The following is a 26970-nucleotide window of genomic DNA, read 5'->3' as shown; positions in this document are numbered from 1 at the left end:
TGTGTGTGTGTGTGCGTGATCTCTCAGAAACCACAGCTGTCACCTCAGTACCATGGATTGCTACGCTCTCAGACAGTGATATCCTGCTCTTCTCATGTCTGTCTAAATAGGCAAGCGATGTCTCTGAAAGATTCCCAAAAGATGTCAGATTGACACACTAGCTGCCCTCTTTAAACCCCCGGACAAAGGATTCATAGTCTCTCAATATCCTGCCTGCAAAATAGCTGTTATGTCCTAAGAGTTCATTCACATTGAGAGAGAGAGAGAGAGAGAGAGAGAGAGAGAGAGAGAGAGAGAGAGAGAGAGAGAGAGAGAGAGAGAGAGAGAGAGAGAAAGAGAGAGAGAGAGAGAAAGAAAAAGAGAGATAGAAAGAGAAAGAGAGAGAGAAAGAGAAAGAAAGAGATAGAAAGAGATAGAAAGAGATAGACTTAAACTGTAAAAAATACTTCACATAGAGAGACCAAGATAAAGCCCTGGACTGTAAAAAATATGATTTTTATCAGACACTTCATGAAACCGAAAGACAGCAATGGCGAGGTTGAGAGACGAACGGAACCTCACACACACTCCAACACAAGGATGTGTAAGTGCCTAACACTGTCATAGCCTGTTGGCCTGGTTGCAAAACCCCAACCACTAGACATTACTGCTGCTTGACAGAGATAATTACACATGCTCTGCTATACATGGGGCAATGGAGGCACGTTAAGTGAGAAACCATGTTCTAGGAGAGAAGAAGGAGGATAAAAGAGCAGTAACAGTATGGAACAGAGCTGAAATCTGTCTGGTGAAATGAATGCTATTGGTTTAGTATTAAAGTGTTCCCTAACTGTGAAGTGACAGATGGTGAGGAGGAGTGTTAAACAGACCACATAAGGCCCACAGCCTGGAGAAATCAGGAACATTCACGCTCTCTCTCTCTCTCTCTCTCTCTCTCTCTCTCTCTCTCTCTCTCTCTCTCTCTCTCTCTCTCTCTCTCTTCTCTCTCTCTCTCCTCTCTCTCCTCTCTCTCTCTCATCTCTCCTCTCTCTCTCTCCTCTCTCTCTCCTCTCTCTCTCTCTCTCTCTCTCCTCTCTCTCTCTCTGTGTGTCTCTCTCTCTCTCTGTGTGTCTCTCTCTCTCTGTGTCTCTCTCTCTGTGTCTCTCTCTCTCTCTCTCTCTCTCTCTCTCTCTCAATTCAATGGGCATTACTGGCATGGGAAACATACACTATATATACAAAATTATGTGGACACCCATTCAAATTTGTGGATTCGGCTATTTCATCCACACCCATTGCTGGCAGGTGTATAAAATCGAGCACACAGCCATGCAATCTCCATAGACAAACATTGGCCTTACAGAAGAGCTCATTGACTTTCAACGTGGCACCTCATATGATGCCACCTGTCCAACAAGTCAGTACATCAAATTTCTACCCTGCTAGAGCTGCCCTGCTAGAGCTGTATATCGGCCCAAATTATGAATGACCAGAATTGTACTTTTGAATTCCGAAAAGTCAGTGTGGCAGAGGTGAAAAGATTATTGTTGTCTATCAATAACGACAAGCCACCAGGGTCTGACAATCTGAATGGAAAATTACTGAGGATAATAGCAGACGATATTGCCACATCTTCAATTTAAGTCTACTAGAAAGTGTATGCCCTCAGGCCTGGAGGGAAGCAAAAGTCATTCCACTACCTAAGAATAGTAAAGCCCCCGTTTACTGGCTCAAATAGCCGGCCAATCAGCCTGTTACCAACCCTTAGTAAACTTCTGGAGAAAATTGTGTTTGACCAGATACAATGCTATTTCACAGTAAACAAAATGACAACAGACTTTCAGCACGCTTATAGGAAAGGACAATCAACAAGCACAGCACTTACACAAATTACTGATGATTGGCTGAGAGAAATTTATGATAAAAGGATTGTGGGGGCTGTCTTGTTAGACTTCAGTGCAGCTTTTGACATTATCGATCATAATCTGCTGCTGGAAAAACGTACGTGTTATGGCTTTACACCCCCTGCTATTATGTGGATAAAGAGTTACCTGTCTAACAGAACACAGAGGGTGTTATTTAATGGAAGCCTCTCAAATATAATGCTGTTAGATTCAGGAATTCCCCAGGGTAGCTGTTTAGGCCCCTTGCTTTTATTTTATTTTACTAACGACATGCCACTGACTTTGAGTAAAGCCAGACTGTCTATGTATGCGGATGACTCAACACTATACACGTCAGATACTACAATGACTGAAATGACTGTAACACTTAACAAAGAGCTGCAGTTCGTTTCAGAGTGGGTGGCAAGGAATAAGTTAGCCCTAAATATTTCTAAAACTAAAAGCATTGTATTTGAAACAAAACACTCCCTAACCCCTAAACCTCAGCTAAATCTTGTAATAAATAATGTGGAAATTGAGCAAGTTGAGATGACTAAACTGCTTGGAGTAACACTAGATTGTAAACTGCCATGGTCAAAACATATTGATGCAGTAGTAGATAAGATGGGGAGAAGTCTGTCCATAATAAAGCGATGCTCTGCTTTCTTAACAACACTATCAACAAGGCAGGTCCTACAGGCCCTAGTTTTGTCGCACCTGGACTACTGTTCAGTCTTGTGGTCAGGTGTCACAAAAAAAGGACTTGTATTGTAATGTTTTTAAAATTGTATAAACTGCCTTTATTTTGCTGGACCCCAGGAAGAGTAGCTTCTGCTTTGGCAGCAGATAATGAGGATCCATAATAAACACAAATACCAAACACTCACTATCGAGTTCCAAACTGCCTCGAAGCAACATCAGCACAAGAACTGTTCATCAGGAGCTTCAAGAAATATGTTTCCATGGCCCGAGCAGCCGCACACAAGCCTAAGATCACCATCCGCAATGCCAAGAGTCAGCTGGAGTGGCGTAAAGCTCACCACCATTGGACTCTGGAGCACTGGAAACGCGCTCTGTGGAGTGATGAATCACGCTTCACTATCTGGCAGTCAGACAAGTTCATCTGGGTTTGGCGGATGCCAGGAGAACGCTACATAGCGGAGGAATAATGATCTGGGGCTGTTTTTCATGTTTCGGGCTAGGCCCCTTAGTTCCAGTGAAGGGAAATCTTAACGCTACAGCATACAATGACATTCTAGACAATTCTGTGCTTCCAACTTTGTAGCAACAGTTTGGGGAAGGCTCTTTCCTGTTTCAGCATGACAATGCCCCCGTGCACAAAGCAAGGTCCATCCAGAAATGGTTTGTCGAAATTGGTGTGGAAGCTTGACTGGCATGCACAAAACCCGACCTCAACCCCATCGAACACCTTTGGGATGAATTGGAACGCCGACTGCGAGCCAGGCCTAATCGCTCAACATCAGTGCCCGACCTCACTAATGCTCTTGTGGCTGAATGGAAGGAAGTCCCCACAGCAACGTTCCAACATCTAGTGGGAAGCCTTTCCAGAAGAGTGGAGGCTGTTATAGCAGCAAAGGGGGGACCAACTCCATATTAATGCCCATGATTCTGGAATGAGATGTTTGACGAGCAGTGTCCACATACTTTTGGTCATATAGTGTATGTTTACATTGCCAAAGCAAGTGAAATAGATAATATAAAAAAGTGAAATTAACAATAAACGTTATACTTTTTGAAACAAACGTTTCAAAAGACACATTTCAAATGTTATATTATGGCTATGTAGAGTGTTGTAACAATGTGCAAATAGTTGAAGTCTGTCTTTCTCTCTCTCTCCCACCTCTGTCTTGATTGCTCTCTTTCCACGGTTTCTCTCTCTCTCTCTCTCTTCCTCTCTATCTCTCTGCTGTCTTGATGCACCATCTTTCTCTCTCTCTCTCTATTTCTCTCTCTCTCTCTAGCTTTATATCTTTCTGTCTCTCTCTTTCTCTTGCTAATGCACACAGATTGTTTCTCTCTGTCTCCATCTCTCTCAGTCCTGTATATCCCTCTCCAAACACGTCAATCGTTCTCTGTTTTCCTCTCTCCACACTATTCTGTAAGCCTATCTGGTGAAGTCACTCCCTCTGTATCTCAATCCCTCTTTTTGTCTCATCTTCTGGCACGACTTGGCTCCGTTAAAGAAGGGTGAAGCTTTATGGGGTAGGCAATCAGAGCAGTCAATGGACACACACACGCACACACACACACACAGAGAGACTCTTCTCTCTCGGGTCGAGCTATGAAGAGAAGATCCACTTCATTACCAGACAACAGGACCTACAGTATTCAACAACACTGTCTGTCTGTCCTGCTGGAACAATACCAGCACAAAGCTGTTGGGGCACATTTGAATTTAAANTGTGTGTGTGTGTGTGTGTGTGTGTGTGTGTGTGTGTGTGTGTGTGTGTGTGTGTGTGTGTGTGTGTGTGTGTGTGTGTGTGTGTGTGTGTGTGTGTGTGTGTGTGTGTGTGTGTGTGTGTGTGTGTGTGTGTGTCAGCGTGTGAGCGTGTGTGTGTGCGTGTGTGTGTGAGAGCGTGTGTGTGAGTGTGAGCGTGGGTGTGGCGTGTGTGTGTGAGTGTGAGCGTGGGTGTGTGTGTGAGCATGTGGGTGTGGCAGGGCGTTAGGTTACAAGCAGAGAAACTTACTGAAAACATGATTTTCTAAGACAATCTTGAATAACAATAAGGGGCACATGTACTCTTAAATGTCCCCTCAGCACAGCCCTGGGAGCATGGTTCCTCTCTAGTTTTAATCCTGGGTTTATGGCGTCTAGGGAGTGTTTCCTAGAGGCTGTGCTTCGACATATGCATTGATGGGTCGTAGGTTTTTAGTCTCTGTAAAACTCTTTGTGACAACTGCTGATGAAAAAAAAAAAAGGGATTTTAAGAAATACATTTGGTTGACTGACAGATTTGTGTTATTATAAAATAATATAACAATATTATTATTATCATAATCATTATTATTATCATTATTATTATTATGTAACAGGTGAGATATACCCAGAAATGTCAACATCATGTCAGGTGCTCAGATCTGTACAGCAGCCCCATATAGTCATGTACAGTAGCTCCAACTTACAAGAATGTGTTCATTTCTTCTCATTGTGTTCATTTCAAGGTTTCACAAACATAAAACAACTATCTAGTTAATGTTTCTCGGCCTAACACACTGTTGAGGATCATATCTACTAAAGAACAGTCACTAACACACTGTTGAGTATCATATCTACTAAAGAACAATCACTAACACACTGTTGAGGATCATATCTACTAAAGAACAGTCACTAACACACTGTTGAGGATCATATCTACTAAAGAACAGTCACTAACACACTGTTGAGTATCATATCTACTAAAGAACAGTCACTAACACACTGTTGAGGATCATATCTACTAAAGAACAGTCACTAACACACTGTTGAGGATCATATCTACCTAAGAACAGTCACTAACACACTGTTGAGTATCATATCTACTAAAGAACAATCACTAACACACTGTTGAGGATCATATCTACTAAAGAACAGTCACTAACACACTGTTGAGGATCATATCTACTAAAGAACAATCACTAACACACTGTTGAGTATCATATCTACTAAAGAACAGTCACTAACACACTGTTGAGTATCATATCTACTAAAGAACAGTCACTAACACACTGTTGAGTATCATATCTACTAAAGAACAGTCACTAACACACTGTTGAGTATCATATCTACTAAAGAACAGTCACTAACACACTGTTGAGTATCATATCTACTAAAGAACAATCATTAAGACAAAACACAAAGAGTTGTAATATAATCTGTATACATTCTATACTGAAAACAGGTACATTCTGAAAGATTTTGTTGTTGATGTGATAGCACATTTGTATTCATGTCTCAATTTAGGATAATACTGTTATTTTGTATTACATTGTATTATTTATGTTGTCTCATACCATGCTAATGCACTACCAAGCAATGCAAGCAGATGTATGTCTTATTGGATCAAGAATTGATCAATAATACTTATAGGCATGATCAGATCCTCTTTCCGATGTAGGCATTATATAATGCACAGCCACATGCAAATCCATCAACTCCACCAATAAAACACTGAAAACCTTAACATGACTACTGGCATTATTTTCATCGCCATCCATCAATAGTTGAAGTGCATAATTTTTTGTATATGCACTGGAGACAATCAAGGTGGAACATTAAATTAAAAAAAAAAAAAACATATTTATTTTTCCTTTATTTAACTAGGCAAGTCAAATCAAATCAAATTTTATTTGTCACATACACATGGTTAGCAGATGTTAATGCGAGTGTAGCGAAATGCTTGTGCTTCTAGTTCTGACAATGCAGTAATAACCAACGAGTAATCTAACCTAACAATTCCACAACTACTACCTTATACACACAAGTGTAAAGGGATAAAGAATATGTACATAAAGATATATGAATGAGTGATGGTACAGAACGGCATAGGCAAGATGCAGTAGATGGTATCGGGTACAGTATATACATATGAGATGAGTAATGTAGGGTATGTAAACATAAAAGTGCATAGTTTAAAGTGGCTAGTGATACATTTTTTATCAATTTCCATTGACCCGTAAGATAACACGTGACCAAACCAAAGCCTGGGACCGAGCGACTGAAAAACAGCTTCTATCCCAAGGCCATCAGACTGTTAAACGGCCATTACTAACATTGAGTGGCTGCTGCCAACATACAGACTCAAATCTTTAGCCACTTTAATAATTAACAATTGGATGTAATAAATGTATCACTAGCCACTTTAAACAATGCCACTTTATATAATGTTTACATACACTACATTACTCATCTCATATGTATATACTGTACCCGATACCATCTACTGCATCTTGTCTATGCCGTTTGGCCATCGCTCATCCATATATTTATATGTACATATTCTTATTCATTCCTTTACATTTGTGTGTATAAAGTGGTTGCTGTGAAATTGTTAGATTACTTGTTAGATATTACTGCATGGTCGGAACTAGAAGCACAAGCATTTCACTACACTCACAATAACATCTGCTAACCATGTGTATGTGACCAATAAAATTTGATTTGATTTGAAACATGCCATAAGAGGTCTCTTCACAGTCCCCAAGTCCTGAACAGACTATGAGAGGCACACAGTACTAAATAGAGCCATGACTACATGGAACTCTATTCCACATCAAGTAACTGATGCCAGCAGTAAAATCAGATTTAAAAAATGGATAAAAATAGACCTTATGGAACAGCGGCAACTGTGAAGCAACACAAACATTGGCACAGACACATGCATACACACACACACACACACACACACACACACACACACACACACACACACACACACACACACACACACACACACACACACACACACACACACACGATAACATACGCACTATACATACACATGGAATTAGTACTGTAGATATGTGGTAGTGGTGGAGTAGGGGCCTGAGGGCACACAGTGTGTTGTGAAATCTGTGAATGTATTGTAATGTTTTAAAATGGTATTAACTGCCTTCATTATGCTGGACCCCAGGAAGAGAAGCTGCTGCTTTGGAAGCAGCTAATGAGGATCCATAATAAATACACATACAAATAGGACAGGTCTAACAGTTACTTATACTCAGGCAGACCTACCCGGAAAATACTTTTTCATTTCATAAGATCCCTAAACAGAAGCTCCATAAGTTCATTACATAAATTCGCATCCATTTAAAATGGTCAAACTCAGGCCTCCCCAGTTCACTACATAAATTTGCATCCATTTAAAATGGTCAAACTCAGGCCTCCCCAGTTCACTACATAAATTTGCATCCATTTAAAATGGTCAAACTCAGGCCTCCCCAGTTCACTACATAAATTTGCATCCATTTAAAATGGTCAAACTCAGGCCTCCCCAGTTCACTACATAAATTCCCACATTTCGCAACTGTTTCACATCTTCTTTCAGTTCAACAAGGTCACTACACATCAATCACCAGGACAGCTTTATTGCAAACACATGCTTTACCCAAAACAGCTGCACTATCAGGTTACATCAGCACTCCGGACAGGATGTACATAAATGGGCATAACCACGTGACACATAAAATTGGTCAATCAACCACTTTCGGACACATGCCATCTACTATATTTCTTCTAGAGTACGTTGACAGCGCATGATAAATTAAGAATTGCAGGTCTCTGACCCCGTCTATAGATAATTAGGAAGCCTCTTGTGTTTCCGTGACAGGAAGACATCTTCGTGTGTGTGAAATTTTCCAAATGCACAAAAAACGTGACCGGAGTATGAACGAATCTTAATAACGCTCAACAAGGGCAGTTATTTCTCTGTGTTCTTATTATTCAACCAGAAGCTGTGAAAACAACTTGTTCTGCATATTCTCGTACTGTCCAGTGAATCACCCTTTTTTCCCCCTGTACAACAGACAAACGTCTCTCTTTGTTAGCAGAACATCTTAATCAGGAAAGACACTCTCTCTTCATGGTCAAGCTCTGCTCAACTTTCATTTCCTCAATTACAACTTGATGGACTGCAGGACTTCCAAACAAAATGCATTCATTCTATCTACAATAGCATAGCCAATGCATCCAGGTAACTTCATTATAACCATTCCCTTTGCTACAGAGTAGGTCTACATACACAATAGCATATGGGGGTACAGGTTAGTCAAGGTATTTTGTACATGTAGGTAGGGTTAAAGTGACTATGCATAGATAATAAACAGCGAGTAGCAGCAGTGTACATGTAGGTAGGGGTAAAGTGACTATGTATAGATAATAAACAAAGAGTAGCAGCAGTGTACATGTAGGTAGGGGTAAAGTGACTATGTATAGATAATAAACAAAGAGTAGCAGCAGTGTACATGTAGGTAGGGGTAAAGTGACTATGCATAGATAATAAACAACGAGAAGCAGCAGTGTAAAAACAAAAGGGGGGTGTCAATGTAAATAGTCCGGGTGGCCATTTGATTAATTGTTCAGCAGTCTTATGGCTTGGGGGTAGAAGCTGTTTAGAATCCTCTTGGTCCTAGACTTGGCGCTCCGGTACCGCTTGCCGTGCGGTAGCAGAGAGAACAGCCTATGACTTGGGTGACTGGAGTCTTTGAAAAAATTTTGGGCCTTCCTCTGACACCGCCTGGTATATAGGTCCTGGATGTCCTGTATGGCAGGAAGCTTGGCCCCAGTGATGTACTGTGCCGTACACACTACATTGTTTGAGAGAGATTTGTATTATAAGTGCAGAGTATCACAAAAAGCATTGCAGTATTCTGGAGGGGCTGATTGATTTTGTACTACATCAGTTGTATCATTGTTTGTCAGAGCAGAGACTCACAAAAAATGAATATCAAAATGAAGCAGGGACAAGAATATTTCCAGGTCAGTGAAGATAGATGCAGTAGGAAGTCTATACCATGTTTACAACCTAGTTAGCTCTTACAACTGTTTGTTCATTCCCTGTCTTCACATCTGCCAGCTACACTTTCACATCTCATTGGCTGCAGATGTGACCGCGTCCATATTAGGAAGTCACCAGATTTCAGGCAAACTGAAATGAGTTTTGCCTGAAAACTGACGACTTCCTGATATGGATGCCGTTCGACCACACTGGCAATGATCGAAGTTTCCTAAAACAAACACAAGATCTCTCTAAAAATACAACTGTCCCCAGCTATGTTCTAATCTAGTAACTATCTATTAACAAGGTCTGGAGTGAGGGACACACAGGCTATGGTGTGTCTTCCAATGCTGTCTAAAAACATCCAAAAACAGAGGGTAATGTCAATTCCAGGACAACTAAATTACAAGTCCACTACAACTACAAAATACCATTCGGCAAAGATCAATCCAATGGAATATCTCTGATCTTGGACTTCCTGGTCTTGACTTCCTAGTCTTTTTGGGCTAAGTGTCTAACAAAATGCTCTTTGACAGAATATTCTACTAGCTGAACTTGACCAATAAGAACACAGATTTTCATTTTTCTGTTTCAAAACGTTTCACTACGTGTCAATCAATCAATCCATAAACAGGACCCGGATGCAGCTGTCAGGCCAAGGAAGGGCTCTGTTTTGTTCTGACCCAGTGTATCTCAGAAGGCTCCTTGAATTGATGCCATAACAGTCATGAACTGATGCGGTATGATAAGCAGTCAGGATGGTGAGGAGCAACAGTCTGCCACCTAAAACATCTGTGGTGTTAAATTACTCTTCCGCTTCCAGTTTTGTCTTTCACATGAAATACTGACTTAAATATTCGTCCATTCACTCATAACTCAGATTCACAAAACATCTTGTGGTCTGGTGTCTAATGTTCATGGCACGCATGCTGTTCCCAACCAGCTGGTGGGGAAATACACTTCTCTTCTGAAGTATACACTGAACCCCATTTGAACAGTCAATCTACGTATTGCTGTATGTTACAGGATTCTGGTTTTGGTGACATTGCAACATGTCCTCATTAGTCCAAACTGATCACACACACACACACACACACACACACACACACACACACACACACACACACACACACACACAAACACACACTCAATTGAGATGATCCATAGCGTTACCTGAGTAGAAGCCAGGTTCCCCTCCGAACACTGATGCATCTGGAGGAGAGGGAGGAGCAAGAGAAGAAGAAGAGCCGTATCAACATATTCATTTAGAGAGGGAGGAGCGACAGGAGGAGAAGAGCTGTGTCAACATATTCATTTAGAGAGGGAGGAGGGACAGGAGGAGAAGAGCCGTATCAACATATTCATTTAGAGAGGGAGGAGCGACAGGAGGAGAAGAGCCGTGTCAACATATTCATTTAGAGAGGGAGGAGCGACAGGAGGAGAAGAGCCGTGTCAACATATTCATTTAGAGAGGGAGGAGGGACAGGAGGAGAAGAGCCGTGTCAACATATTCATTTAGAGAGGGAGGAGCGATAGGAGAAGAAGAGCCGTATCAACATATTCATTTAGAGAGGGAGGAGCGACAGGAGGAGAAGAGCCGTGTCAACATATTCATTTAGAGAGGGAGGAGGGACAGGAGGAGAAGAGCCGTGTCAACATATTCATTTAGAGAGGGAGGAGGGACAGGAGGAGAAGAGCCGTATCAACATATTCATTTAGAGAGGGAGGAGGGACAGGAGGAGAAGAGCCGTATCAACATATTCATTTAGAGAGGGAGGAGGGACAGGAGGAGAAGAGCCGTATCAACATATTCATTTAGAGAGGGAGGAGCGACAGGAGGAGAAGAGCCGTGTCAACATATTCATTTAGAGAGGGAGGAGCGACAGGAGGAGAAGAGCCGTATCAACATATTCATTTAGAGAGGGAGGAGGGACAGGAGGAGAAGAGCCGTATCAACATATTCATTTAGAGAGGGAGGAGGGACAGGAGGAGAAGAGCCGTATCAACATATTAATTTAGAGAGGGAGGAGGGACAGGAGGAGAAGAGCCGTATCAACATATTCATTTAGAGAGGGAGGAGCGATAGGAGGAGAAGAGCCGTGTCAACATATTCATTTAGAGAGGGAGGAACGACAGGAGGAGAAGAGCCGTATCAACATATTCATTTAGAGAGGGAGGAGCGACAGGAGGAGAAGAACTGTGTCAACATATTCATTTAGAGAGGGAGGAGCGACAGGAGGAGAAGAACTGTGTCAACATATTCATTTAGAGAAGGAGGAGCGACAGGAGGAGAAGAGCCGTGTCAACATATTCATTTAGAGAGGGAGGAGCGACAGGAGGAGAAGAGCCGTGTCAACATATTCATTTAGAGAGGGAGGAGGGACAGGAGGAGAAGAGCCGTGTCAACATATTCATTTAGAGAGGGAGGAGCGACAGGAGGAGAAGAGCCGTGTCAACATATTCATTTAGAGAGGGAGGAGGGACAGGAGGAGAAGAGCCGTGTCAACATATTCATTTCGAAGATCCATTACATTGTTGGAAGCATCAGGAGTATCAGTGTGCTGGAGTTTCCCCTCGATTCACCATATTCAACGATCACAATCCCTCATTAATCTAGCAGCAAGGTTAATACTGCAGTGTGTTCAACTACTGTCTCTCTTTATCTCTATTTCTCTCTCTTTCTCTCTTTCTCTTTCTGCGTGCGTAAATTCCTCAATCCATCAAGTTACACCAAGGGGTTAATTGAAGGTGACATTTCTAAACATTCGCTTCAGTGAGTGTTGAGTTCTTTTGATGACCCCGCTTCCTACATGCCTGCTCCTGTTGTCATAGGGATGGGACATTGACAGCAGCCTTGTACTGAAGGCTACAGACTATGGCCATTCGAACGATGACACAATGAGATGAGAGGCGTCTCTGTCATCCTCAACACGGTCGTCTTAGCTTTGATGTGATGAACAAAATATAGAAATTTGCACACTGTTGATCAACCCTGCAGTTTTATTGCGTAACGTTTCTAGCCGAAGGTCTTCGTCAGGCTCGAGTTGGATGTCACAACTTTCTCGTTGTTGGCCTTCTGTTGCTGTGCTTTGGAAGAGGCAGGATGCCCACACACACACACACACACACACACACACACACACACACACACACACACACACACACACACACACACACACACACACACACACACACACACACACACACACACACACACACACACACACACACACACACACACACACACCCTGTTGCCATTGCCTTTGGGTGAAGTGGGAGGATGACTCACACACTTCCTATGAGCAGATGTAATCTCCACCATCCCCAACTCTGTTTAGAGGATATGTGATGTGAAGTAGAGAAAAAGCCAGAGTCCAAACACCACATTCTTTGCTTCAGCTGAATTGAAATCTGAACTTTGAAGGAGGTGGTTTCAGACTGGTCATTTCAGACCCATTTTCTATTTTTTCAGACAGGTCATCTTTAGTCCATTTTTCAATCTTTTCAGACAGGTTTATTTTCCAGCTGTAAGAATTGGTCAAATTAAGATACTACACCTGTAGTAGCCTTTTTCACATCATCGTGCCTGAACCAAACTGTGCTAACTACTGACATGTTATTTTATTTTCAGTAAAGTTCCAGCAATCACGGTGTAGGCATAACCAGGCCCGCACAGTGCAGCTTGGTTTGGCTCGGCTCGGGTGCAGTCCAGTAGTGGGAAAAGCCCTGAGTGGGATTACCATATGATACTCACCAGAGGAAGTGAGAGTCAGGGACAGGAGGCAGAGGAGCACAGTGAAGTGCAGCATGTTGGTCTGTGTAGAACCCCCTGGAGGTGATGATTAGAACCAAGCTGATGATGGAACATTAGCAGGACAGGATGCTTTTCCTGCAAGGCAGACAGAGAGACAGAGAGTGGAGAGGCATACTGTAAATATCTGAGTCATGGTACAACCCATAATACCACTATAATGTGACGTAACATATGTGTTTCCACTACTGGGAGCGTTCTGTGATGTCGTATAATTAGTCTTCTAAAGACACGTCATCAACTTAACAAAGTTACACGATTTTAATTGCCGTAAGTAAGGTCAAGAAGGTATTAAAAAACATTGGGCAGCCATCCTCATAATAAACTTCTAAAGTCTAAACATAATGAACAGTACATATTGACCCCTTTTTAGTAGTGCTGTGATTATGTAGTGACCGAGTAGTTCAAACTTAAAGCAGTGACATTTCTCTAATTTACAGTTTAATCCACCTGACAGAGGGATGACATTCTCATTGGTCCGTCAAAACCAAACGACTGAGCGTGGACATGAAGAATAAGCTTAAAGGAATATTCCAGTGCATCAAGCTGAATACGCTTGGCCTTGTTGGCATCAGGTCGAAATACCCATTTCAGTAGACACAATAAACAGTTCAACAGGGTATGAGAACAAAACACTAGATGTCACTTGGCTGGCTCAATAGACCTGCTAGGTGCTACCATTTCACACTGGAAGGCCAAGGATAGAAAGAAGAAGAGAGCCCAATGGGGACGAAGAAGACGAAGTTAGGTAAGAACACATGAGGTATATGTAGCCTCCAATTTAGGGATGATATGAGTGAATTCATTGACTACGTTCCATACTCTAGCATTGCCCATGCCCATATAATAAAACACTGGCACAGTACAGTCCTAGTACCGTTTCCATTATTCACGTCATTGGTCCTGAACAACAGTAATGACCATGTCAGCCTCCTACGCACCACAGCAGGGGGGCAGCTCCACCAACAGGTTGACATCATCATGATTGAAAGGGTGACCGTTGTCACAAGCAGCAACCCTCCCAGAGCACTGTTTTAGCTGAGTGGGCACTCAAGACACTGCCCCCCAGACCAACAACAGAGACGAACTGGAAGAGATTTCATCTTCACTGCACTCGTATCAACCCATCGTCAAGGCAACACAATACGACAAGCAACAGCTGTTTCAGCAACACTCTAGAATGGTGGTCCTCGGAGGCAGCGGAACAGAGGAATAGAACAGCGAAACGACATCTTCCTGATGCTGCGTATCCCTGGAGACGTCTGCCATACCGACAGATAGGCTCCAGGTAATGATGTTCACCACTACCCAGTAAACCAAAATTGGTTCTGGGAAAGATCCCAGAACATTTGTAAGGTCGCGGCAAATGTTCTCATTACACAAAAACGGTTGAAAACAGAATGTTTGCATAAAACATTTGCCTGATGTAACAAGAACGTTCCTAGAACACATTTAATTAAAGTTCCCAGAATGTTTAATTAGGTTGGTGGAACAGTCTGGTGAGAACATTGTGGGGATGTCACAAAATATATGTTCCCAAAACACAAAAATTGTCCAGCTGTGTGGATGATTCTACAATGTTTCTTTTCAGTGCAAAAAAAAATTTGCCTGATGTTACAAGAACGTTCCCAGAACACGTTGTATGTTCTCTAAAAGGTTTCCAGAACATTTCTGTAGGTTGTGGGAACATTGTGGGGATATGACAAGATATAGGTTCCCAGAATATTTAATATGCTCAGTCATAAAATCTGATTTTAAACCCAAACCTAACATTAACCACAGTGCTAACCCTAAAGCCTAACCCTAACCTTAAATTAAGACCAAAAAACACATTTTTGTTTTTATGAAATTTGACAATATAGGCAATTTTGACTTTGCAGTTGGCCTATCTAAAGGGAAATTGCTCAGTTCTACCTTCAGGACAAAACTCATGACAATCACCGTCAACCTGCTGACATCAGTTGGAGGAATGGAGAGGTAACATGCTACGGTCATCAAACACTCCCTCTATGCCTCATCTAACCCTGACCAGGACTAAATGAGATTAACGGGTCTGATATGAGAGGCTATGAATCACACAGATGCAGAGGAGACAAGTGTTACCCCTAGGATTTTTATCAGCAGCGGTGGCAAGGAGATAGTGTGGTGGGGGGGGGGGGCATTGTCAATGGTCGTGGTCAAAAATGTTAGAGGGGGAGAGAACTTCACAGATCTTCATTGTAAAGGGTTTAAACACCATTTCCCATGCTTGTTCAATGAACCATAAACAATTCATGAACATGCACCTGTGGATCGGTCGTTAAGACACTAACAGCTTACAGACGGTAGGCAATTAACACCGTGCTTCTACACCTGCATTACTAGCTGTTTGGGGTTTTAGGCTGGGTTTCTGTACAGCACTTCGAGATATTAGCTGATGTACGAAGGGCTATATAAAATAAAATTGATTGAATTAAGGTCACAGTTATGAAAACTTAGGACACTAAAAAGAGGCCTTTCTACTGACTCTGAAAAACACGAAAAGAAAGATGCCCAGGGTCCCTGCTCATCTGCATGAACGTGCCTTAGGCATGCTACAAGGAGGCATGAGGACTGCAGATGTTGCCAGGGCAATAAATTGCAATGTCCGTACTGTGAGACGCCTAAGACAGCGCTACAGGGAGACAGGACGGACAGCCGATCGCCCACGCAGTGGCAGACCATGTGTAACAACACCTAAACAGGATCGGTACATCCGAACATCACACCTGCGGGACAGGTACAGGATGGCAATAACAACTGCCCGAGTTACACCAGGAACACACAATCCCTCCATCAGTGCTCAGACTATCCGCAGTAGGCTGAGAGAGGCTGGCTGAGTGCTTGTAGGCCTGTTGTAAAGGCAGGTCCTCACCAGACATTACCGGCAACAACATCGCCTATGGGAACAAACCCACTGTCGCTGGACCAGACAGGACTGGCAAAAAGTGCTCTTCATTGACGAGTCGCGGTTTTGTCTCACCAGGGGTGATGGTCAGATTTGCGTTTAACAACGAAGGAATGAGCGTTACACCGAGGCCTGTACTCTGGAGCGGGATTGATTTGGAGGTGGAGGGTCTGTCATGGACTGGGGCGGTGTGTCACAGCATCATCGGACTGAGCTTGTTGTCATTGCAGGCAATCTCAACGCTGTACGTTATAGGGAAGATATCCTCCTCCCTCATGTGGTACCCTCCCTGCAGACTCATCCTGACATGACCCTCCAGCATGACACCAGCCATACTGCTCGTTCTGTGTGTGATTTCCTGCAACACAGGAATGTCAGTGTTCTGCCATGGCCAGCGAAGAGCCCGGATCTCAATCCCATTGAGCACATCTGGGACCTGTTGGATTGGAGGGTGAGGGCTAGGGCTATTCCCCCCGGAAATGTCCTGGATCTTGCAGGTGCCTTGGTGGAAGAGTGGGGTAACATTTCACAGCAAGAACTGGTAAATCTGGTGCAGTCTATGAGGAGGAGATGCACTGCAGTACTTAATACAGCTGGTGGCCGCACCAGATACTGACTGTTGCTTTTGGACCCCCCCCTTTGTTCAGGGACACATTATTCCATTTCTGTTAGTCACATATCTGTGGAACTTGTTCAGTTTATGTCTCAGTTGTTGAATCTTGTTATGTTCATACAAATATTTACACATGTTAAGTTTGCTGAAAATAAACACAGTTGACAGTGAGAGGACAGTTCTTATTTTGCTGAGTTTAGATATATATTTTTTATATATATTATTTTTTTAAATCAAATTTTATTTTTTCTACACACACACACACACACACACACACACACACACACACACACACACACACACACACACACACACACACACACACACACACACACACACACACACACACACACACACACACACACACACACACACACATACCCTATCCATTGAGATGATGACATAATTTCTGAGCTTTACAGCTGGAGAAATGAAACAAAGAGGGGATTTCATCTTCACTGCACTCGTATCCTAGCAACAGATTTCAAAGGGAGCAGTTGTGTGTTTGCAGGGACCTTTTGTGACTGTGAATAAAAACTATGCAAACACTAATTTAAGACCGGAACACCATAGGTTGGGGACCTGGGCCTGTATTCATAAAGCATATCAGAGTAGCAGTGCTGATCTAGGATCAGGTCCCCATGTCCATGTCATCTGATGTATAATGATCTGAAAGACTAAACTGATCCTACAGCCCCAGGTCATTAATTCCTGGTCCACTACAAAACATGATGATACAGTAAAAGGCTCTCAACAGTACAACAACCCAGAGACTCTCATACACTGCAAACAGCTGGGATCCTGCATTTTCCAACATTATTAAGGTATGAATCATGAATATATTGAAGAAGTGCACATACAGATATGATATCTTAATTTGATCACTCTGTTTTCACCGAGATTTTTCCTACGCAGCAGGAAATTATAATTATAGTGTATCTGAGGTTTAAAAAGGCTTTCAAATTTCAGACTTGATTTATCCTAACTAAAAATGTATCAACCCCTACAAAAATATCCCTTAGTTATAATCAACATAATCATTCACATTTCTTGTTGCTGCAGGATAAATCTCCTGCTGTGAGAAACTGGTCAAATTAAGATAGCACATCTGTAGAAGAGGATATGTAGTGCATCTTGTAGAATACAGTATAATCGATCAAATACATATTTCACATATACAGTATCCTGTACCTATTACAGCCTCAAAAACATTTCACGATCTAAACAGACATCTAAGGGCTGGCTTCTACCTTTCTCTTTCTATGAAAGGTGTCCTATGTACTGTAGAATCAAAGAGACAGCAGAGGAACAGCAGAATAACAGCAGACAGGGTAGTGAATCTAATAATCAGTATTAATATGGTCTGGTCACCTCGGGCTCCTGGTTCCTCTGTTGCACCAGTCTGAATGCACCTGATGAGGGAACCTCACTTCCCTCACACTAAATCACCAGCCAGGGACCAGGAACCAGGAACCAGGGACCAGGGACTAGTGACCAGGGACCAGGGACTAGTGACCAGGGACTAGTGACCAGGGACTAGTGACCAGGGACCAGGGACCAGGAACCAGGGACCAGGGACTAGTGACCAGGGACTAGTGACCAGGGACTAGTGACCAGGGACTAGTGACCAGGGACTATTGACCAGGGACCAGGGACCAGGGACCAGGGACCAGGAACCAGGGACTAGTGACCAGGGACCAGGGACTAGTGACCAGGGTCCAGGGACTAGTGACCAGGGACCAGGAACCAGGAACCAGGGACCAGGGACTAGTGACCAGGGACCAGGGACTAGTGACCAGGGACTAGTGACCAGGGACCAGGAACCAGGGACTAGTGACCAGTGACCAGGAACCAGGGACTAGTGACCAGGGACTAGTGACCAGGGACCAGGGATTAGGGACTAGTGACCAGGGACCAGGGACCAGTGACCAGTGACTGGTGACCAGGGACTGGTGACCAGGGACTAGTGACCAGGAACCAGTGACCAGGGACTAGTTCCCAGGGACTATTGACCAGGGACTAGTGACCAGTGACCAGGGATAAGGGACCAGTGACTAGTGACCAGGGACCAGGAACCAGGGACCAGGGATCAGGAACCAGGGACTAGTGACCAGGAACCAGGGACCAGTGACCAGGGACTAGTGACCAGGGACTAGTGACCAGGGACCAGGGACTAGTGACCAGGAACCAGTGACCAGGGACTAGTGACCAGGAACCAGTGACCAGCGACCAGGGACTAGTGACCGGGAACTAGTGACCAGGGACTAGTGACCAGGGACTGGGTGCACAATTGAGCAAGAGGACAAGTATATTAGAGTGTCTAGTTTGAGAAACACACGCCTCACAAGTCCTCAACTGGCAGCTCCATTAAATAGTACCCGCACAACACCAGTCTCAACGTCAACAGTGAAGAGGCGACTCCGGGATGCTGGCCTTCTAGGCAGAGTTCCTCTGTCCACTGTCTGTGTTCTTTTTCCCATCTTAATCTTTTCTTTTTATTGGCCAGTCTGAGATATGGCTTTTTCTTTGCAACTCTGCCTAGAAGGCCAGCATTGTTTTCCTTGAAGCAGGCAAAAAAAGTGTTAAGCGAGGCGTCGTTGTCCGTTACATGGCTGGCTTTCCCTTTATGATCTCTGTGATTGTCTGGAGTCCCTGCCACATACGTCTCATGTCTGAGCCATTGAATTGCGACTCCACCTTGTCCCTGTACTGTTGTTTTGCCTCTTTGCATTACGCAGGTCGTAGCTAGTCTGTTTGTTCACGTCCATGGTCCCAGTCACCTTGCCATGGTCTGTTTGTACACGTCCATGTTCCCAGTCACCTTGCCATGGTCTGTTTGTACTCATCCATGTTCCCAGTCACCTTGCCATGGTCTGTTTGTACTCATCCATGTTCCCAGTCACCTTGCCATGGTCTGTTTGTACTCATCCATGTTCCCAGTCACCTTGCCATGGTCTGTTTGTACTCATCCATGTTCCCAGTCACCTTGTCATGGTCTGTTTGTACTCATCCATGTTCCCAGTCACCTTGCCATGGTCTGTTTGTACTCATCCATGTTCCCAGTCACCTTGCCATGGTCTGTTTGTACTCATCCATGTTCCCAGTCACCTTGTCATGGTCTGTTTGTACTCATCCATGTTCCCAGTCACCTTGTCATGGTCTGTTTGTACTCATCCATGTTCCCAGTCACCTTGTCATGGTCTGTTTGTACTCATCCATGTTCCCAGTCACCTTGTCATGGTCTGTTTGTACTCATCCATGTTCCCAGTCACCTTGTCATGGTCTGTTTGTACTCATCCATGTTCCCAGTCACCTTGTCATGGTCTGTTTGTACTCATCCATGGTCCCAGTCACCTTGCCATTGACACGATACTGATGATTGTGTAACGTGGCTGACTTGGGGGTCTCATTAACCAGTAGTCTGATTTGGATCTGATAGGGCTGTCTCTCTTTCCCCACTGTGTTTACCACATGCCAACAGTGTTTTAATGCCGAGTCACTGCCATTCAACTATCCACTAGCAGTGTAAAAAATGTGTAAAAATATGTCGAGAGAGAGCATGGCGAGACCCAGACAATTAAAAAACCTTGTGACCGGACTGGAGTATTACAAGACTGCAGTACAGCACCTGCCAACAGTGTTTTAATGCTGAATCACTGCTATTCAACTATCCACTAGCAGTGTTACGTATTATAGCCTTCCCCTATGAATTATTTATCAAAGATAATTGACTTGTGAATATAGACGATAACAGACGATAAAAATGTGGCCTCCTTACACTACATCTCCCCAATGAATCCTCGATAGAGGCTTTCTATTTATTTTCTGGTTTCCACTGCTTCCATCTCTTTACATAGACCATCCTGTAGCACAGGGAAGCATCTCCCAGTGGACCCACTGAATGGTGGATTCTATTAAAAGAGGAGAGGAGGTACAGACACAGCCCATCCAACCCTATTAGACGGGAGATAGAACAGCACAGAGCACAGTACCTGCAGATAGAGCTTCACCCTGGCCCACACGGTCTGCTGAGAACCCTTGTTGCTCTGACAACAGGGTCTATTTGTTGGATGAGGATATAGATACTGTGCCCGTTTGGTTCTCTGTAAAAGCTAGTTCTGTTGCCAACGTTTTGCTACGCTGTGCCCTATTGAAGATGACCGAGACTTAACAGATCAATTCTAGCTACCTGCAATCCTACTTACCACTTGTAAAAATTACTAGACAATCTATTAAGCAGAAAACTGTCAGTGTATAGAGAAGACAAAGACCCATAATGCTAGAGTAATAACTCTATAATTCCAACCCGTCAAGACAATCAACTGGATTGATTATTGATTTGACTGGGACGTTCATGGCAATAACTGTTTTGCTTTGTCCTCTGTGTAGGTCTAGCTAATGGTACGGCCCGGTACACGTCCTAGTGACTAGACTACTGCAAAGAATGCCCCACACAGCAGGCATAGTGTTGGGATGTAATCCTATCGTAGACTGGCCCAGTCATGCTCCATTCTCTGTGTCGCTCACTCTCTCTAGTCTCCACTACTTGTCACACTAATGTAATGTAAGCTGCTTATCCTGCTCTTCCAGTCAACATAATGCCTTTAGGGTCACGAAGGCTACGCACACCAGCTGACCAATAATCAATAACGGCAGCGCAATCATTCACTCAATTCATGCCATGCATTTAAGCCATGCATTTTTTATTTAACCTTTATTTTATCATGGAGTCATACTTGAAGTGTATAATATCATGTTAGTGTATTTACAATAGTTTATATTCCATGAAAGTATTTCCAGTAAACAGGAATCTGAGCTACTGGCATGTGATAACATGTTTTCTTTATGAAGGCCTGTGAAGCTTTTTCACTGGTACGGTCAATTCACGGTCCATCTCCATTATAGAGTACTAACTGTCACATCACCATGGAGACACAGTTCTTTATTCACTTGACCTTTCTCTTTTCATAATGCTCCCATTGTTTCTAACTGTCCCCTCTCACACACAGCTTCAGAACCATGACTATGAAATGTTGAAATGTCGGTCAGGGGGTAAATGGCAGGGTGTAAATGGCAGGGGGTAAACGGCAGGGGGTAAACGGCAGGGGGTAAATGGCAGGGGGTAAATGGCTGGGGGTAAATGGCAGGGGGTAAACGGCAGGGGGTAAACAGCAGGGGGTAAATGGCAGGGGGTAAACGGCAGGGGGTAAATGGCAGGGGGTAAACGGCAGGGGGTAAATGGCTGGGGGTAAATGGCAGGGGGTAAACGGCAGGGGGTAAACAGCAGGGGGTAAATGGCTGGGGGTAAACGGCTGGGGGCAAAAAGCAGGGGGTAAATGGCTGGGGGTAAACGGCAGGGGATAAATGGCTGGGGATAAACAGCAGGGGATAAACGGCAGGGGGTAAATGGCTGGGGGGTAAACGGCTGGGGGTAAACAGCAGGGGATAAACGGCAGGGGGTAAATGGCTGGGGGTAAATGGCTGGGGGAAACGGCAGGGGGTAAACAGCAGGGGGTAAATGGCTGGGGGTAAACGGCTGGGGGCAAAAAGCAGGGGGTAAATGGCTGGGGGTAAACAGCAGGGGATAAACGGCAGGGGGTAAATGGCTGGGGGTAAACGGCAGGGGATAAATGGCTGGGGGGTAAACGGCTGGGGGCAAATGGCTGGGGGGTAAACGGCTGGGGGTAAACGGCTGGGGGCAAAAAGCAGGGGGTAAATGGCTGGGGGTAAACAGCAGGGGATAAACGGCAGGGGGTAAATGGCTGGGGGTAAACGGCAGGGGATAAATGGCAGGGGGTAAACGGCAGGGGATAAATGGCTGGGGATAAACAGCAGGGGATAAACGGCAGGGGGTAAATGGCTGGGGGTAAACGGCAGGGGGTAAATGGCTGGGGGGTAAACGGCTGGGGGCAAACAGCAGGGGATAAACGGCTGGGGGTAAATGGCTGGGGGGAAAACGGCTGGGGGCAAACAGCAGGGGGCAAACAGCAGGGGGTAAATGGCAAGGGGTAAACGGCTGGGGGCAAAAAGCAGGGGGTAAATGGCTGGGGGTAAACAGCAGGGGATAAACGGCAGGGGGTAAATGGCTGGGGGCAAACAGCAGGGGGTAAACGGCAGGGGATAAATGGCAGGGGATAAACAGCAGGGGATAAACGGCAGGGGGTAAATGGCTGGGGGGTAAACGGCTGGGGGCAAACAGCAGGGGGTAAACAGCTGGGGGTAAATGGCTGGGGGCAAACGGCAGGGGGTAAACGGCAGGGGGTAAATGGCTGGGGGTAAACGGCAGGGGGTAAATGGCTGGGGGTAAATGGCTGGGGGCAAACAGCAGGGAGTAAACGGCAGGGGGTAAATGGCTGGGGGTAAACAGCAGGGGGTAAACGGCAGGGGGTAAATGGCTGGGGGCAAACAGCGGGGGGTAAATGGCTGGGGTAAACGGCAGGGGGTAAATGGCTGGGGGTAAACGGCAGGGGGTAAATGGCTGGGGGTAAATGGCTGAGGGCAAACAGCAGGGGGTAAACGGCAGGGGGTAAATGGCTGGGGGTAAACGGCAGGGGGTAAATGGCGGGGGGTAAATGGCTTGGAGTAAATGGCAGGAGGTAAATGGCTGGGGGTAAATGGCGGGGGGTAAATGGCTGGGGGTAAATGGCTTGGAGTAAATGGCAGGAAGTAAATGGCGGGGGGTAAATAGCTGAGGGTAATTGGCAGAGGGTAATTAACTGGGGGTAAATGGGAGGGGGTAAATGGCTTGGAGTAAATGGCAGGAGGTAAATGGCTGGGGTTAAATGGCTGGGGGTAAATGACTGGGGGTAAATGGCTGGAGGTAAATGGCTGGGGGTAAATTACTGGGGAGAAATGACTCGGGAACTGGCTGTGAGGTAAATTTTTCCAAAGGAGTAATCACTGATAACTGGGATATTCTTTCAATCCAATAGTCACACACACACGCGCACACGCACACACACGAACCCTACTCTCTGTACTGTTTACTACCCAAACACGCCAAATCAGACACTCGTGTGTATCTATCCATGGAGTCGAGGTATGGAAAGACTGTCATGATCAATGGGCTTCAGGTCAAAGGTCAAAGAAGGACTGAACCCCTGAAAGCAATAAAGATCACACCGTCCTATTACAATATGACACATCTGGTCTGAGAAGACAGCAGCTAAGTCGTCTCCATAGGATAACAGGTATATACATACACAATGCACATCTCAACCCCCACTCACTGACTACCTAGTATCTGTAGGCTTCTGCAACACAAGTCACATCAACAGCATGATTGGTCCTTCAAGACAGCTACACTGTGGTGGCATGTATAGAATATAATATCATAGAATGTAATAGAAAATCATTGTCCAAGAGGGAACATCAGTGTGCTGTGAAAACAAAGCAAATTACAAGAGCAATGAATCCTACAGTGGCATCAATACCATTTATTCTACATTAGCCAGCTAACGCTATGAGACAAACAATAAAACAGATTAATCTAAGTCAAGGCTTCCAAGTACCTAGCCCCATTCATCACATTATTGGATTAAAGGAAAATAATCCAACATTAGGCCACAGATTCCCTTAGGCCACAGATTCCCAGAAACCACAGAGAAAGAAAAAACACTTTGACATAACCCAGAAGGGTGTGTGCTCAACCCCCTCCTGTACTCACTGTTAACCCATGACTGCGTGGCCACGCACACCTCCAACTCAATCATCAAGTTTGCAAACGACACAACAGTAGTTGGCCTAATTACCAACAACGACGAGACAGCCTACAGGGAGGAGGTGAGGGCACTCACTCATCACATGAATGTGGTGTCAGGAAAACAGCCTCTCACTCAACGTCAACAAAACAAAGGAGATGATCGTGGACTTCAGGAAACAGCAGAGGGAGTACCCCCTTATCCACATCGACGGGACAGCAGTGAAGAAGGTGGAAAGTTTTAAGTTCCTCGGCGTACACATCACAGACTGAAATGGTTTACCCACACAGACAGTTTGGTGAAGAAGGTGCAACAGCGCCTCTTCAACCTTAGGAAGCTGAAGAAATTTGGCTTGGCACCTGAAACCCTCACAAACATTTACAGATGCACAACTGAGAGCATCCTGTCGGGCTGTATCACTGCCTGGTACGGCAACTGTACTGCCCACAACCGCAGGGCTCTCCAGAGGGTAGTGCAGTCTGCCCAAAGCATCACCGGGGGCAAACTACCTGCCCTCCAGGACACATACACCACCCGATGTCACAGGAAGGCCAAACAGAACAACAACCACGTAAGCCACTGCCTGTTCACCCCGCAATCATCCAGAAGGCGAGGTCAGTGCAGGTGCATCAAAGCTGGCACCGAGAGACTGAAAAACAGCTTCTATCTTAAGGCCATCAGACTGTTAAATAGCCATCACTAGCACATTAGAGGCTGCTGCCTGTATACATAGACTTGAAGTCACTGGCCACTTTAATAATATTTCATATTTTGCATTACTCATCTCATATGTATATACTGTATTCTATTCTACTGTATCTTAGTCTATGCCGCCCTGACATTGCTCGTCCAAATATTTATATATTCTTAATTCCATTGCTTTACTTAGATTTGAGTGTATTGTGTGAAATTGTTAGATACTACTGCACTATCAGTGCTAGAAGCACAAGCATTTCGCTACACCCGCAATAACATCTGCTAATCACATGTATGTGACCAATAACATTTGATTTGATTTTGATTTGATCAAATGAGCCACAAACCATAGAGATTAATTGTATTTTGTCTTTCAGAGGGCTTACATTCATTGGTGCAATGAATATCCATAAACCACAACCTGCCATATCATATATTATTGATGATTCATTGGCTGACATTGAACATAACAAGATAGAAAATAGAGCAGAACACTGTGTTGCTACTGCTGCTGCCTGCTACTGCTGCTGCCACCTGCTACTGCTGCTACCGCCTGCTACTACTGCTGCTACTGTTGCTGCCTGCTACTGATGCTAATGCCTGCTACTTCTACTGCTGCTGCTACTGCTGCTGCTGCCTGCTACTGCTGCTGCCGCCTGCTACTACTGCTGCTACTGTTGCTGTCTGCTACTGCTGCTGCTGCCTGCTACTGTTGCTGCCTGCTACTACTGCTTCTGCCTGCTACTGCTGCTGCTACTGTTGCTGCCTGCTACTGCTGCTGCCGCCTGCTACTGCGGCTGCCTGCTACTGCTGCTGCCGCCTGCTACTGCTGCTGCCTGCTACTGCTGCTAATGCCTGCTACTACTACTGCTTCTGTCTGCTACTGCTGCTGCTACTGTTGCTGCCCGCTACTGCTGCTGCTGCCTGCTACTGCTGCTGCCGCATGCTACTACTGCTACTGCTGCTGCCGCCAGCTGCTGCCTGCTACTGCTGCTGCTGCCTGCTACTGCTGCTGCAGGCTACTGCTGCTAATGCCTGCTACTACTACTGCTGCCTGCTACTGCTGCTGCCTGCTACTGCTGCTAATGCCTGCTACTACTACTGCTGCCTGCTACTGCTGCTGCCTGCTACTGCTGCTAATGCCTGCTACTACTACTGCTGCCTGCTACTGCTGCTGCCGCCTGCTACTGCTGCTGCCTGCTATTACTGCTACTACTGCTGCTGCCTGCTACTGCTGCTGCGGCTGGCTGCTACTGCTGCTGCAGAGGCAGAGGAGAGGAGCGCTCAGTCAGAGAGGCGGAGGAGAGGAGCGCTCAGTCAGAGAGGCGGAGGAGAGGAGCGCTCAGTCAGAGAGGCAGTGGAGAGGAGCGCTCAGACAGAGAGGCGGAGGAGAGGAGCACTCAGTCAGAGAGGCGGAGGAGAGGAGAGCTCAGTCAGAGAGGCAGGGGAGAGGAGAGCTCAGTCAGAGAGGCGGAGGAGAGGAGCACTCAGTCAGAGAGGCGGAGGAGAGGAGAGCTCAGTCAGAGAGGCAGGGGAGAGGAGAGCTCAGTCAGAGAGGCGGAGGAGAGGAGAGCTCAGTCAGAGAGGCGGAGGAGAGGAGCGCTCAGTCAGAGAGGCGGAGGAGAGGAGAGCTCAGTCAGAGAGGCGGAGGAGAGGAGCGCTCAGTCAGAGAGGCGGAGGAGAGGAGAGCTCAGTCAGAGAGGCAGTGGAGAGGAGAGCTCAGTCAGAGAGGCGGAGGAGAGGAGCGCTCAGTCAGAGAGGAGAAAGAGAGGAGCGCTCAGTCAGAGAGGCGGAGGAGAGGAGAGCTCAGTCAGAGAGGCGGAGGAGAGGAGCGCTCAGTCAGAGAGGCGGAGGAGAGGAGCGCTCAGT

At 45.2% G+C, this 26970-nt stretch overlaps 1 protein-coding gene across 3 annotated transcripts in view; it reads right to left on the bottom strand.

Annotated features, from left to right (window-relative positions):
• The window catches only part of LOC129862033 (contactin-1a-like), a 164626-nt gene that overhangs the window by 74042 nt on the left and 63614 nt on the right, over positions 1–26970 (bottom strand). For 2 of the 3 annotated variants that reach the window (XM_055933345.1, XM_055933346.1), the window contains exons 2-3: positions 13110–13244; positions 10529–10567 (exon numbers count right to left, since the gene is read on the bottom strand). In XM_055933345.1, coding sequence (XP_055789320.1) covers positions 10529–10567; positions 13110–13164 — 94 coding nt within the window. In that variant the 5' untranslated portion in view covers positions 13165–13244. The remainder of the gene's footprint in view (positions 1–10528; positions 10568–13109; positions 13245–26970) is intronic. The other variant, XM_055933348.1, reaches the window with a different exon arrangement.

The sequence above is a fragment of the Salvelinus fontinalis genome, chromosome 9 (assembly GCF_029448725.1).
Source record: "Salvelinus fontinalis isolate EN_2023a chromosome 9, ASM2944872v1, whole genome shotgun sequence".
Lineage (NCBI taxonomy): Eukaryota > Metazoa > Chordata > Actinopteri > Salmoniformes > Salmonidae > Salvelinus > Salvelinus fontinalis.
The sequence above is the reverse complement of the archived record's forward strand: the minus strand, read 5'-3'. Positions and strand labels throughout refer to the sequence as shown.